The following is a 12,892-nucleotide window of genomic DNA, read 5'->3' as shown; positions in this document are numbered from 1 at the left end:
CATTTTTTACTGATGTTTGTTTCTGTTTTATTAATCCAAAAATAATTATATTATTGTATTTTACTTACTTTCTTTTTCTAGTTAGAACAGCGCCTTCTAAAAACAGCCAAAGAAAAGATGGAGCAGTTGAGTAGAGCTCTGAGTGGAAGTAAGTATTTGCTGTGATCTGCCTTTGATTTGAAATCAGATCAACACAGTTGTGGCTAAACTATTCTTTTTTGAACAGTGCTCACATCAAGCCTGCTGTGTGATGTCATCCCTCCCATACTAGAATTTGTAAATATTGGATGAAAGTTAAATGTACAGTAAATCTTACCTATTCCAAGGCTTCAACGAGGAAGTAGCATTAGTAAGGTAGAAGCTAATGTTCTGTGCTTATCTTTTAGTAAGAACACTGTGCAGTCATTGAGAACTTGCTGCTCTTTACTTGCAAAATATTTAACTGATATGCACAGACGTAATGCTGACATCAGCAGGAAAGTACTTTCCCAATGTTTGTTTCGTATTGCAGCTGAGGGAGGCTGTCCTGATACCACATTCATTGAAGATGCAGTGCAAGAGCTTCTAAAAACTCGCCGCATTCTTAAGTGTTCTTATCCATATGGATTCTTTTTAGAGCCTAAAAGCACAAAGAAAGAAATATTTGAACTTATGCAGGTAATACATGGATATATTTTACTTTCCTAATGGCACTTTATTTTTTTTATATTCATTATCAGTGTCTTTCTGCCAGTTTTGTAGTATAAAACTGACATACCTGTTTTGTATTTGTAACCAAGTTTGAAAAAGTAGCACATTTTTTATATCACTTTGCAAATGAAAAGGATAAGGACAGATGGAAGGGGAAAGTAAGAAAATTTCCTGTTAATCTGCTTCCTGAGGGTAACATTTTAGCTTCAGTCTTCATCTCCTTCTCTAGCTTCTCTTTTCTTTCTTTCCCTTCTGATGTGTTTGACATCTGGGAGGAGGCAAAACTAGGGGAGTACTTGGGACTGCTGCCTCCTTTCCTGTCTCTTAGGTACCCTGAAAATGTTCAATATTTCAGAGTGAAGGGAAATCCTGCTCCAAGCTGGAGGACAGAATGTAGGTCAGTAAAAGAGTAGGCTATGGGGCAGATATTTTGGGGTATTTTGGTATTTCAAAGGTATTTTCAGGAAAATGGGTATCATTCCACTCAGTATTTATGGAGAACTCTTCCTGATTTGCATTTCCCTGTAAAACTGTTTTTTCTGTATTATTAACTCTTGCAGACAGACCTAGAAATGGTCACTGAAGACCTTGCACAGAAAGTGAACAGGCCTTACCTTCGGACACCTCGCCATAAAATCATCCGAGCAGCTTGTCTTGTGCAGCAGAAGCGACAGGAGTTCCTGGCCTCTGTGGCCCGTGGAGTTGCTCCTGCAGACTCTCCAGAAGCACCCAGGCGCAGGTAATCCACCCAAAACACTGCACAAGTCAGAAATTCTTCTTTTGATAGCTGCCCAAGTGGGTGAGTCCATTGCTGTTCTCTGACTATGAGGAGGATGCTAAGTGTGGTGGTTGTAAATCAGTGTGAAAGTTACATTTTCCTGAACATTTCATCCTTGTGGAATTATAGCCTTTGGGGAAAAACATATTTTTCTTCAGGAGGATCACTGCTCTGTACGTCGTAACCTAAATTGCTTCCCCATTTGTGATATATTAATGATTGAATGTCATGGCTTCCATTTCACTTTTTTCCATCAAGATTGTCACTAAATACCTGGTACACTTCAAAAACCTCTTACATATTTGCTAAACATATCAGCCATCTCTGGAATAGTCAACAATTTAACTGTAGGGTTTTCAAAATAAATTTTGAGTCAAGAATTAAAGGGGAAGGCTTGTTAAGAGCTACAATTTTTGCACTACTTTTCAGATTTCAATAAGTTTTGAAGCTCTAGAGGTTGTTCATATTTGTCCTACTACTAAATTTTATGGTGTATCTTTCCATTTTATAGCTTTGCTGGTGGAACATGGGATTGGGAATATTTAGGATTTGCGTCCCCTGAGGTAAACTATTTCTTTTTAATTTTTTTAACTTAATTCTGCATATGCTAGAAACACAGGTATGATCACAATCTGCATGAAGAGCTTCCTTATCTTGAGTCGAAGCATTTCAAGTTGGTTAAGCTTTCCATTTCATTTATTTCACAATAGAAGGAAATATATTCATGGCTAATTATGCAATGACTAAACAGTGCCTCTAACATGGATGAAGTTATGTAAGGTGGCATTAGACAAGCTATTGCACATTCATTTTCCAAGTACATAACCAGTTTTAAAATTTAATAGAAACTGTTGTCTGTGTGCTGGAGAACTTAAAGTAATAAATGCATGAAATTCTGTAGATCACTTTTGAATGCAATATCAGTTCACCAGAATTTCACAAAAAGTCTAAAAAATTTCCATCCCAACAAAAATATGCAAGCATACTCCTAAATATTGTTAAATATTTCAAATATTTCTTTTTATTGTTATGTACTGAAGCAGGATGGAAATTGCAAACTCAAATTACATTAATTTTTGCTACTTTACCAAGAACAAAAATCATCATTGTTAAATAAATCTTTTATGATCTGTATATGGGAAAGAGTGAAGTAGTTTTTGAGACTCTGCTCTGAAAAATGAGAAGCTTCCCCTAAAGCTTTTCTTTATCATCTTTATTTTTATTTAATGTTTTAAGAACATTAGATTAAAGCATTCAGTCAGGAAGGAAACTTCATTTCAACATTTCCTTGTTTGCTGTTTTCTTTCTAGCTAGTCATTTTTAAACATCCTAGAAAACTCCATGTACTTTTTCCATATATTTCCTTTGCTATTGTTGGTGAGCATCATGCTGGTGAGAACATGGCTCGCTTATCTACAAAAAATCAGCTGCTTCTCCTGTCCAGTTCCTTTAGTCCTTTTGTGAAATAATCCCACATCTGCCAACATCAAACTCATTGTGATATTACTATATTATCAGTGGAAGTGGCTATGAGAAGAAGCTGGTAAGAAATGTGTTGAAAAGCTGTTTAGCAGGAGGTGCAATTGCAGCTGTGCTTAGATGATCTGCTTATGAGTTTTTATGATTTGCCTAAATGTAGCACTGTGTGATGCAAGTTGGTTTCTTTGCTTTGTAGCTATCACGAATACTTGCAACCACCTATGCTAAAGGAATTTTGTAGAATTAGTAATGGTCATCTTTGTTTATTTTAGTGAATTTCACTGCAAAGTATTTTACATAGAGCTGTACTTTTACTGACAGGTAGCAGAATGACTGTGTATAGCAGATTATTATAGAAAATAAAATCTTACTGGTTTTGGCAAGGAATGCTGGTTGTTGTAGAACACTGTGTGAAGCCAAGATGTTTCTGCCCAACAAAATTAAAATTTCTTTTGCTCACATGTAGAAAATTGTTCTATGTAATAAGAAATAAGGTTTCATAAGTAGTAATTAAGATCTCTTTCTAAAGGTTAATAACCAACCAAAAATTAAGTGGCTGTTAGTAAAATCTATTATTTTATGGAAAACAAATGAGAGCTAAGATCTGGTATGATGAATAAATCTTAGTGTTCAGTGGCCACTTCCCATGATTCCTTTTCTGATTCAGTGATATAATTATATATTTTTTAAATAATTCAGCTATATTGTTCTATATCGAGGTTTAATTTTTTGTTGTTTAAGGCTCCACCTTGCATTTAGAAAATCCCTGAGATCCCTAAAAGCTGGAAGAATATTTTAGAGAAGAATCACTTCATGTTTTCCTTGTTTCTTTATGGTGTTCCAAAGACTAACATGCATATACTACTGACTGCTGTTGAAGACAGAATATTTGGCTAAATGGACCTTTTGTCTGGTCCAATAAAGCTACTTTTTGATATTCTTACCATTTCCATGGAAAAAAATCTGCCCACACAGATGGTTTTGTGACTATTCCTTTTGTCTTGCACATGTCATTATGAGTAAGAACTTGGTCTGAGAAAGTTCATGGAAAAAAACATACTCTCATAATACCATCTACATTAATAAGGTCATTGTGTAAGTGAAATAACACTTCTGGATTTAAGTTTTAGGTCCTTTAGATGTTGATAATGAAGAGTTAATATAGGAAAGGAAAACTAATGGTACTGTTTACCTTTCCCAATTCATTTGGCCAAATGAATCCTTTGGATTACCGATTTCCAACTTGGAGCTCACAGAAATAAAAACAGTATTCTTTTCTGAAGAGTGAGCACCATTGTGCATAGTTTTATTGCCTTGTGTGTATGAATAATTGAAATTACACAAGGTGCTACCTAGAGAGGTTCAGTGTCAGCTGGACATACCAGAAAAGATACTGGTAACTTCCCTTCAAGCATAAAACTAGTTTCTTCATATTAGGAAAGATATCCAAATCGATCCAAGTATAAAGATAATTAACCATTGGGATATTAGCTTGATGTGGTCAAGAGTCTTTTCCTTATGTATATAAACTATCCAAGCACACACAATATGATAAAATACAGGCTGCAGGAGTTCAAATCAATATGGTATGGCTCACTAGCAGCTTGAGTTCAGCAAAAGTAGAGGAGATTTGTAATTCATGGAATAAAAATCCATCATAGACTGTCCAGTAGAAGAGTCTCAGATACAGCTTAAGAAGTTCTGGAGCCATAGTGTCCTGGAGTCTGGGAAAAGTGTATCAAGTCCCACTGTATGTCTACCAGCTTTCTGTAGTCTTTTTGAGGTTATTTTCTACTGCCAATTGCTGGCACCAGAGATTCTGAGATAATCTATTGGTCTAATTCACATCAATTATTTTTATGTTCTAAAATCACTGAGTATGCATTTATTAAAAAGTGTGTCAATGTGTGCATACATAAAGTTTGGCGTCAAAGATTTTAAACAAGGAATGTGTTCTTGGAATTGTTAAAAAAGGAGATTGCAAGTATTAAAATGTTGGTAGTACATCTAGTTAATTTTTTTTTTGCTAATTCATTGTTTTATAGATTTAGGATTACCTTGGATTTTTTTGTTATTTATGTTAAGCGTCGCATGATACAATTTGCAATTCATTTTTCTGAAAGCAGATGATTTTATAATAAGCATATAAAATCACACATTTTTTATAAAAATGTGGTGCTTGTTACTCAGAAAAATAGTATTGCATGCTGCCCTGTGTTTTGTAACCTTTGGTTTATGCAGGAATATGCTGAATTTCAGTATCGGAGGAGGCACAGACAGCGTCGACGTGGAGACATGCACAGTCTGCTGAGTAATACTCCAGACCCTGATGACCCCAGTGAGAGTACATTAGGTACGGACCTCTCTGGGGCTGGTTCTTTCTCTTCCTGCTTCAGAAGTTGCTAGTAGAGACCACAGTGTTTGTTCTTCTGTACATACACTTTAAGGAAGCTTCAGATACATTGCTGTATTTTCCAGGATACAAATAAAGGCTTGTCTCTGCAGGTTTTTTAATGTGATTTTGGAAGTGTTGTTGACTTCACTGTGGCTGCTGCTGTTCTGAAAGAGAAATGCATTGATCTTCCCACTAAAAACTCCTCAGTTGTCCAGCACAGGTTTGCTTTTCTGAAGAAATTTTGAAGATCACTCGTGCATACACCAGGTCTTCTACACCAATGAAAATAACCAGTTGTGCATAGAATGTAGAGGCTACAGGCCTGTGGAAGAGCATCCTAAGGCTGTGTTCCAAAACTCTCCTCAGAAGCTGTATTAGCAAAGGCAGCCAGGAAAGAATTTGGCCTGAGCTGTGACTTCCAGCTGCTCTTCTGAGGGCTGGTAGTACAGTCCCTGAAGGTCTCTCTGTGGCTTGGCTGTCTGGGCTGGCTCAGTTCTGCCAGAACTTTAGCAAAGGTACAGAAATAGCTTGAATCCAAATCATACTGTGATACTGTTTCTGCAGAGCTGCCAGTCTGTGTGCTGAGTCTCTTAGCCATGCTGCACAAACTCTCATTGCTGTGTCTCAGGAACTTAATATATAGCTTGTTCTTTAAAACCAAAAGGAGGGATCTTTTATTGAGGAGAAAGCATCATGTGCATCTTTTATTTTAGAAAAAATAATCAAAATTTTTGTGAACTTTGGTTCTTCCCTATTAATTAATTTTAATTTTAAAATTAATTTTAATTAAATAAAATGCAAAACTTGAATGTTAGTTCAAGGACTAGATTTTGACGGAATGCTTGGATATAGTAGCAATGGCCAAGTGCACACTGTTAAAGCATGCAAGTGAATATTATTTTATTTCAGTCTCACATTTTGAGTTTTGGAGTGGAAAATTCCATTTTCCAAAGTCAAAAGATTTACATTTATTTTTATTGCAGAGCAGTTTTTTCTGGAAACCGCATCTTACTTCTATTTTTTGTTGTTTTTAAGAAAACAGCAATGTCAGTAATTGCTGAAGTATTCACTAACAACTCTACTCTTAATTGTGCTGCAATGTTACAGTAAAAGCTATTATAATGTTAACATTACAGCAGAGGTTTTGTCTTTGAAAGAACAGAGAAATGGGCAAATGTGATTTGTAATCCACTTGTAAATGCATCCTGTATTTGTGTCCACATGCAGTCATTTTCAGGGCTTTCCATAAATCATGTGCATTAGAATCACTTTGCCCCCTCTGCCCGTGCTCCCAATGGCATAGCCCATGCTTCCACAGAGAAGGGTATTGAGGGCAGGACGGACAAATGAGCCGGGCAGTCATTCCTAAAACAGTGGGATTGGTGTTTCACCACTGTGTGAGAGCTGATGTGGAAGGAGTGGTTTGGATTCTTTCATTCAGAGTGAATAAGGGAGTAAAATTACACAACTAGAATCCAAAATGAAGGAAGAGATTCTGTCAGTAAATCACAGTGGAGGAGGCTTTCTCGCTGGTTCTTCAACCGCTTTTGTTTTGATTGCCCAAACAGACACTCAGGAAGGTGGCAGCAGTAGAAGACATGGCACCTCCATGGTGAGTTCAGCTTCTATGGGTATTCTGCACAGCTCTTCGCTTCATGACTATACCCCTGTCAGTCGCTCTGAAAACCAGGATTCTCTTCAGGTACCTCCCCTAATCTCTTTTCCATTCTCTCTGCTTTGCTTGCTCTCTGCTCTGCCTTTCTATGTCATTTTGTCTCTGCAAATTTTCTTAATTCTTCAAGGAGAAAGGGAGAATCTAGGACAACAAATTACACATTTGCAATGGTAAGAATTGCTAAACAATCACTGACATTACAAGAGTTACTTTTTCAATCATGTTGTTAGCTCTGTTGGTAAAAATTGATTCTGATAAAGGACATGTAGGAATAATGAATGAATTTCAGATTTGAGCCAAAATACCTTTTCATCCAAAATGTGTAACAAGATGCAAGTTTTATTCTGAGAGCAACCTTATGTATTTCCACAGGCTCTGAGTTCTCTGGATGAAGATGACCCAAACATCCTGCTAGCTATTCAGCTGTCATTACAAGAATCTGGCTTGGCCATAGATGAAGAAACTAGAGACTTTCTAAGTAATGAGGCATCTTTAGGAGCAATAGGTACCTCTTTGCCTACAAGACTGGACTCTGCTCCCATAAGTATAGACAACCCAAGGGGTGCTTTGAGCAGCTCTGAGCTGCTAGAACTTGGTGACAGTCTGATGAGACTGGGTACAGGCAATGATCCCTTCTCAGCTGATCGTCTTCATTCCCACCCCTGCAGCGAGACAAGAAGTGGATTATACTCAACATCAAGCGATGCTGAATCCAGCAGTCAAGATCCCAATACCAATGAAAATCTGCTTGGAAATATTATGGCCTGGTTTCATGACATGAACCCACAGAGTATTGCTCTCATCCCCTCAACAAGTACAGAAACAGATGAGGAGTCACAGCATCCCAGTACTGAAGATGGGTCAGCAGGGCAACCAAATCTTACAGACACAGGGCTGAAGCCTCAGGAAGAGCATGCACTGTTTGAGGATGCACTCAAAAATGAAGGCAGAGGAACCCAAGCAGAGGAAAGCACTTCTGAAGAAAACATTATTCCAAGTGAAACAGTATCACAAATTGGTGATAATAACAGGGAGGTAACAAGCACCCTAGATGCTTCAGGAGATAGTTCAAGTCAGACTCCTCAAACCTCAAGTGAATGGACTGAACATGTGCATTTGGTATGAATACAAAGTAAATCTGGAGTAAAAGAATGGTGGTGACAGATGGTACAGTATGTGGAGTAAGCATTATGGAGGCTTTGATCCACATAATTGCAACTCAGTTGTAACCACTGACATACCAACGGATATTTAGGAGTTCTCTTGAATTGTAGTTCTTCATAATAATGTGAACCTTTCAAGGAATATCCTTTGCATTTAATTAGGTAGTATTTGCCTTTTTGCTCTCAAGAGAAAGGAATAAGTAGGTTGTATTCCACATTCCTAATACAATGCAGCATCTGTTTAGCCTTAGGTTGATGATCCTTAACTTGAAAGTACAGATTAAAGGCTTACACTGATTATTTTGGTTGGTTTTCCTAAGAAATAGTTTATTCCATTTTTTAGAACTCATAATTTCACCAAAATAACATCTAGCAGCTCATTTGCATTTTGGTTTTGTTTTCCACAACTTTTCCTTACTCGTTTCATTTTTGTTAGCAGTGTGAACGGAGGTATTTAATGCTTCTCTGTAGTACTGCTCCAGGAACAAGTTTTAGGGGATATTCTTTCCCTTTAAAATCAAAGATTTTTTCATGTCTATTTACAGTCCAAATGTGCCAAACTCTGAAAAGTTAACTGGCAGTAGCCTAATGAAACAGTGCAGTGTTACTCTATCCAACTAATCCCACAATTCTTAGCAGTGAAAGAAACCACTGGGTAGCATTGCTTCTCTAAATTTAACTGGCGTATGTTGCCATGGTGACTGCATTTAATTAAATGTGGCCTGTATCTTAAGTTAATAAAACCTAATGCTGCTGTTAAACAGTTATTTTAAATATTAAAATACAGTGAGTTAGCAACAGCTATGCTGTATTTTGAGACACTTTAATGGAAGTGCAATCATAGTTCTTTGTTTTCATAATTCTACGAAGCATTTTATGCACTAATAGTGCAATTACTTTTAATGATAACATTTTATAAAAATACAGGAATACAGAATTTTCATATATTAGCCAGTCCCACACTTAAAAGTTCAGATAACACATCCTGCTCAACATATTACGGTGCCTTTGCCTAACCCAACTGGATAGTTGCCACAGTTAAACAAGTAATTCAAATTCAGTGTTTGTTCTGGAGTAACTATGCTATTAATTGCAAAGACCTCCATAAAACCACCCATGGCCTTGCCTTTACAGTAAATAACTAAACGTTCAGTCAGTGTTTTTGCATATACAAAACACTACTAGGTATTTGTTCAATTGCACAATATTCATTTGCTGTGTGATTACTGTTTAGTGTAAGAAAAAAAATTAAAAAAGAAAAAAAAAACCCACAAAAAAACCTTTTCCTAGTTGTTGTACCGTGAAAAACAAAAATACTGGTTTTAGATTTGCTTAAAAGCATCGATCTACAGTTAGTGAGATACAATGGTACAGTATGTAATTACAACTAGAATAAGTTGTTCAAATGGCTGTTTTAATTAAATATAATCAAAACTTTTCATAACATGAGCAAATTACATACACTCCATTTTAAGTTTTACTTAACTGTTACCAGAGATCTGTTGATATGATATAAAAGTTTATTACTACTGAGTGTGTATAGGCAAGTGTCATGATAGCAAAGTTTATGTATTGATTACTGTGAGTTTAAGTGAATGTTTTGGTAACTAATTCATGCAAATCCAGCTTTGGAACCTTGCAGTTACAAGGTTCATATTAGTAAAAAATGAAATAAGAATATTTTACCCTCACCCCATAAAAACCTTGTCCACTTTCAAGCATCTTTAGAGAGACTAAATTAGAATAGTCTAAATAATTTTCCAACTTTTCCTCTAGCCACCCTACTCCTGACAAAATATTGAGCCTTTGAAAAATACCTATAGGTATAAAGTCCTTCAACTAAAATGGTCCTTCATGAACTGTCATCATGAACTGGTCTGAAAGTTGTTTAACTCACATAGCTTCCTTGAATGGTAATTTCTGAATAGAAAGATTCTCACAAAAAGATTGTGTATTGCATTGAGATGTCTTGCAAAGTTGCAGTAAGATATGTAAGAGTGCTCTCTGTGAAGATAGTGAAGTTTGTGGGTTCTGGTTTTATGTAATTTGGTTAGGTTGTGCAGTATATCCATTGTTTCCGTGTTACTCTTATGAGCATGAAATTAGACTATTAAATTTGTATTTTCTTGGTACTTATTTTAACACCATAGTCATTGACTTTACAATTCAAAAATAAAAGTTTGGCAAGACTATTTTGTAAACCTGTTAATTTTATAATGTAAAAAAATTACTCTAACCTTGAATTGTTATTTGCACTTTCATAGTCTATACTTGATACATTCCCACTTTATATACAAGTAGGATACTACAACCATGTAGATGTTTGGCCAAATGAATGCTGTTAATAATATGTAAAATTCTTTGATTAAACATTTATTACTTAAACTAATTCCGTTCTGTCTCATTACATCTTAGGGTTTCTGTAGCAGATCCTTGAGACTGCTGATGGACATTTTTAGGGTATATTTGGTACTGTGCCAGATTAGTTGGACACCATGTAGAGTAAGCTGAATGTTTTGATTTGTAAATATAAGGTACCATCATTAAGCTTTGAAAAAAATCTAATATAGAATTTGTCTTAATTGCTACAGCCATACTGTGCATGGGTTCTTTGTAGAGTAATGCCTTATCACTACAAATAGTGGTGCTAAAGAGGAGGGACTAATTTTTGTGAATGATTCTGTTAATTAGTGTTACTTAAGTGCCACTTAATATCCACTCTTCATTGTTACCAGGAAATTCCAGAGTGTCTCTGTTACATTAATAGCATTAAATGATTTTGTTCATTGTTACAGTAATATCAACTTCCTCCACCAAGCATGCCAAGATCATGGAATCACAGACTGGTTTGGGTTGGAAGGGACTTAAAGACCATGTTCTTCCAATCCCCCTTCCATGCACAGGGACACCTTTCACTAGACCAAGATGCTCAGAGCTCCATCCAACCCAGCCTTGAACACTTCCAGTGATGGAGCATTTCCAGCTTCTCTGGGCAATCTGTTCCAGTGCCTGGGCACCCTCACAGAAGGCATGCTACTGTAATCCTCAGGGAGGCTGGTGAGAATGGAAGCCAAAACATGGACACAATGATAGCCAGTTTCTTTACAAGCAATTGTCTGGCTCAAGAGACAGCTTTAACATGCCTTGAAAGAACCAAGTACTCATGGTCAGTTTATGTCATCTGTGCCATTACTTTACCTACCCATGTCCCTCAAGAAGGCCAAAACCCAAAGGCCTCACAAAATCCTGGGTGAATTCTTGGCTCTACTACAAGCTTGAATGATTAAGAGCCAAAAGCTGCAAAGACAGATGCGTATTACTTATGCAAGTAATAACTGTGCAACACATCTCAAAAACAGCATCAGTTGTGGCTCTGGGAATTAAGGGAATACAAGCTGCTTTTCTCACAAGAGAGCTATTAAGTACAGAACCTTAGAAGAGAACCATGTGGAAATGCAGAGTGCACCAGTCCATGAGCTTTATACCAAATTTCATGCATTTACAATACAAGTATTTCTGGAGAAGCACTCTGTGTGCATCCTCTGCAGCTGACTGTGGAACAGTGACACACATAATAAGAATAAAGGATTCTTCAGCTGTGAGCCAGCTTGACTGTAGGATAGCAGCAAGAAGCTAGGAGGAAGCAATGCAATTAAATCCATTGCAGAACAATTCATCTACTGAAGCAGGAAATGAGCAGTGTGTGGGGATGTGCATCACTTTTAATAAAAACCACTCTCACAAAGAGCTCCCAAGAAGAAAGTTCTGTACTGACAGCCAGTGTGTCTCTAACACAGTTCTCCTCCACAGGTGGAGCCAACATTTTACTTCCTCCACTTCTTTGTGGAGACTGCATTGGAAGTTTCACTGAGCAGGGATGGGCTCTGATGACTTCAAAGGGCAGCCCTTTCTCTTATTGCGGTAAAAATAAACTGAAAATACACTTTAATTGGAAGAAAACATTTACTCTGCAACTTTAGCTGAGCTTACACAGCGCAAAATGCCTCAGCTGCATCAGCCACTTCCAGCCAGGCCTCAGACTGAGGCAACCCACTCTAGCCCCAAAGAGAAGCTAGTTAAAGAGAATCAGGAAACTGAAGAGGATGCTCAAAATTTGGGATCATTTTAAGGCTTGGAATCCTCTGGAGAGAGGGGTATTTTAGGAAGTCCGGAGCCCCACCTCTCCTTCTACCCCTAGCTACCAGCTAGTCAGCAACTCTCAGAACATTTCAGCTATTGCCTAAGATAAAAGACATGCTGGGTATAATTTCTGACAAAACATCATAACCACTGTTATTTGTGTCACCTTCCAGGTGAGGTAGGGATGATCAGACACCACTTACAGCAATCCCTGCCTCTCTGGTCTGACACAAGGGCAACAGAGTAATATTACCAAGAACACTGAAATCTCAAAATGTTTTTCTGTGGTTCCATTGAAATGACAACCACATTTTTCAAGAAATACTGATTTAAAACTTTTTGACAACAAAGAAACGGTTCTTTAAACCATTTCTGAATTATCTTAGACTATCACCTCAGATTAGGTTTCTTAAAGCTTGAGCTTTATTGATTTGGGGGTTTTTAAATTCAAGTTATTACTTAAAAACAGAAAGAATAATCACGGTGAATGAAGTTATTAAAAATATGCAGAATATTTAATTAAGAGTATACATGTATATGTAAACCACACACTTTCTGCATTTGTGACAAAA

The 12,892-nt window shown here is 36.9% G+C and overlaps 1 protein-coding gene across 4 annotated transcripts in view; it reads left to right on the top strand.

Annotated features, from left to right (window-relative positions):
• ANKIB1 (ankyrin repeat and IBR domain containing 1) overlaps window positions 1–10,569 on the top strand; it is an 88,502-nt gene extending 77,933 nt beyond the window's left edge. For 2 of the 4 annotated variants that reach the window (XM_005518794.3, XM_014248557.2), the window contains exons 14-20: window positions 82–148; window positions 512–657; window positions 1,251–1,429; window positions 1,980–2,031; window positions 5,189–5,300; window positions 6,911–7,044; window positions 7,390–10,569. In XM_005518794.3, the coding sequence (XP_005518851.1) occupies window positions 82–148; window positions 512–657; window positions 1,251–1,429; window positions 1,980–2,031; window positions 5,189–5,300; window positions 6,911–7,044; window positions 7,390–8,142 (1,443 nt within the window). In that variant the 3' untranslated portion in view covers window positions 8,143–10,569. The remainder of the gene's footprint in view (window positions 1–81; window positions 149–511; window positions 658–1,250; window positions 1,430–1,979; window positions 2,032–5,188; window positions 5,301–6,910; window positions 7,045–7,389) is intronic. The other 2 variants (XM_014248558.2, XM_014248559.2) reach the window with 2 other exon arrangements.
• Window positions 10,570–12,892: the final 2,323 nt, after the last annotated feature.

The sequence above is a fragment of the Pseudopodoces humilis genome, chromosome 1, assembly GCF_049639895.1.
Source record: "Pseudopodoces humilis isolate 2021_Gansu_Grassland_sample_001 chromosome 1, ASM4963989v1, whole genome shotgun sequence".
In the NCBI taxonomy this organism is placed as follows: Eukaryota; Metazoa; Chordata; class Aves; order Passeriformes; family Paridae; genus Pseudopodoces; species Pseudopodoces humilis.
The sequence above is the reverse complement of the archived record's forward strand: the minus strand, read 5'-3'. Positions and strand labels throughout refer to the sequence as shown.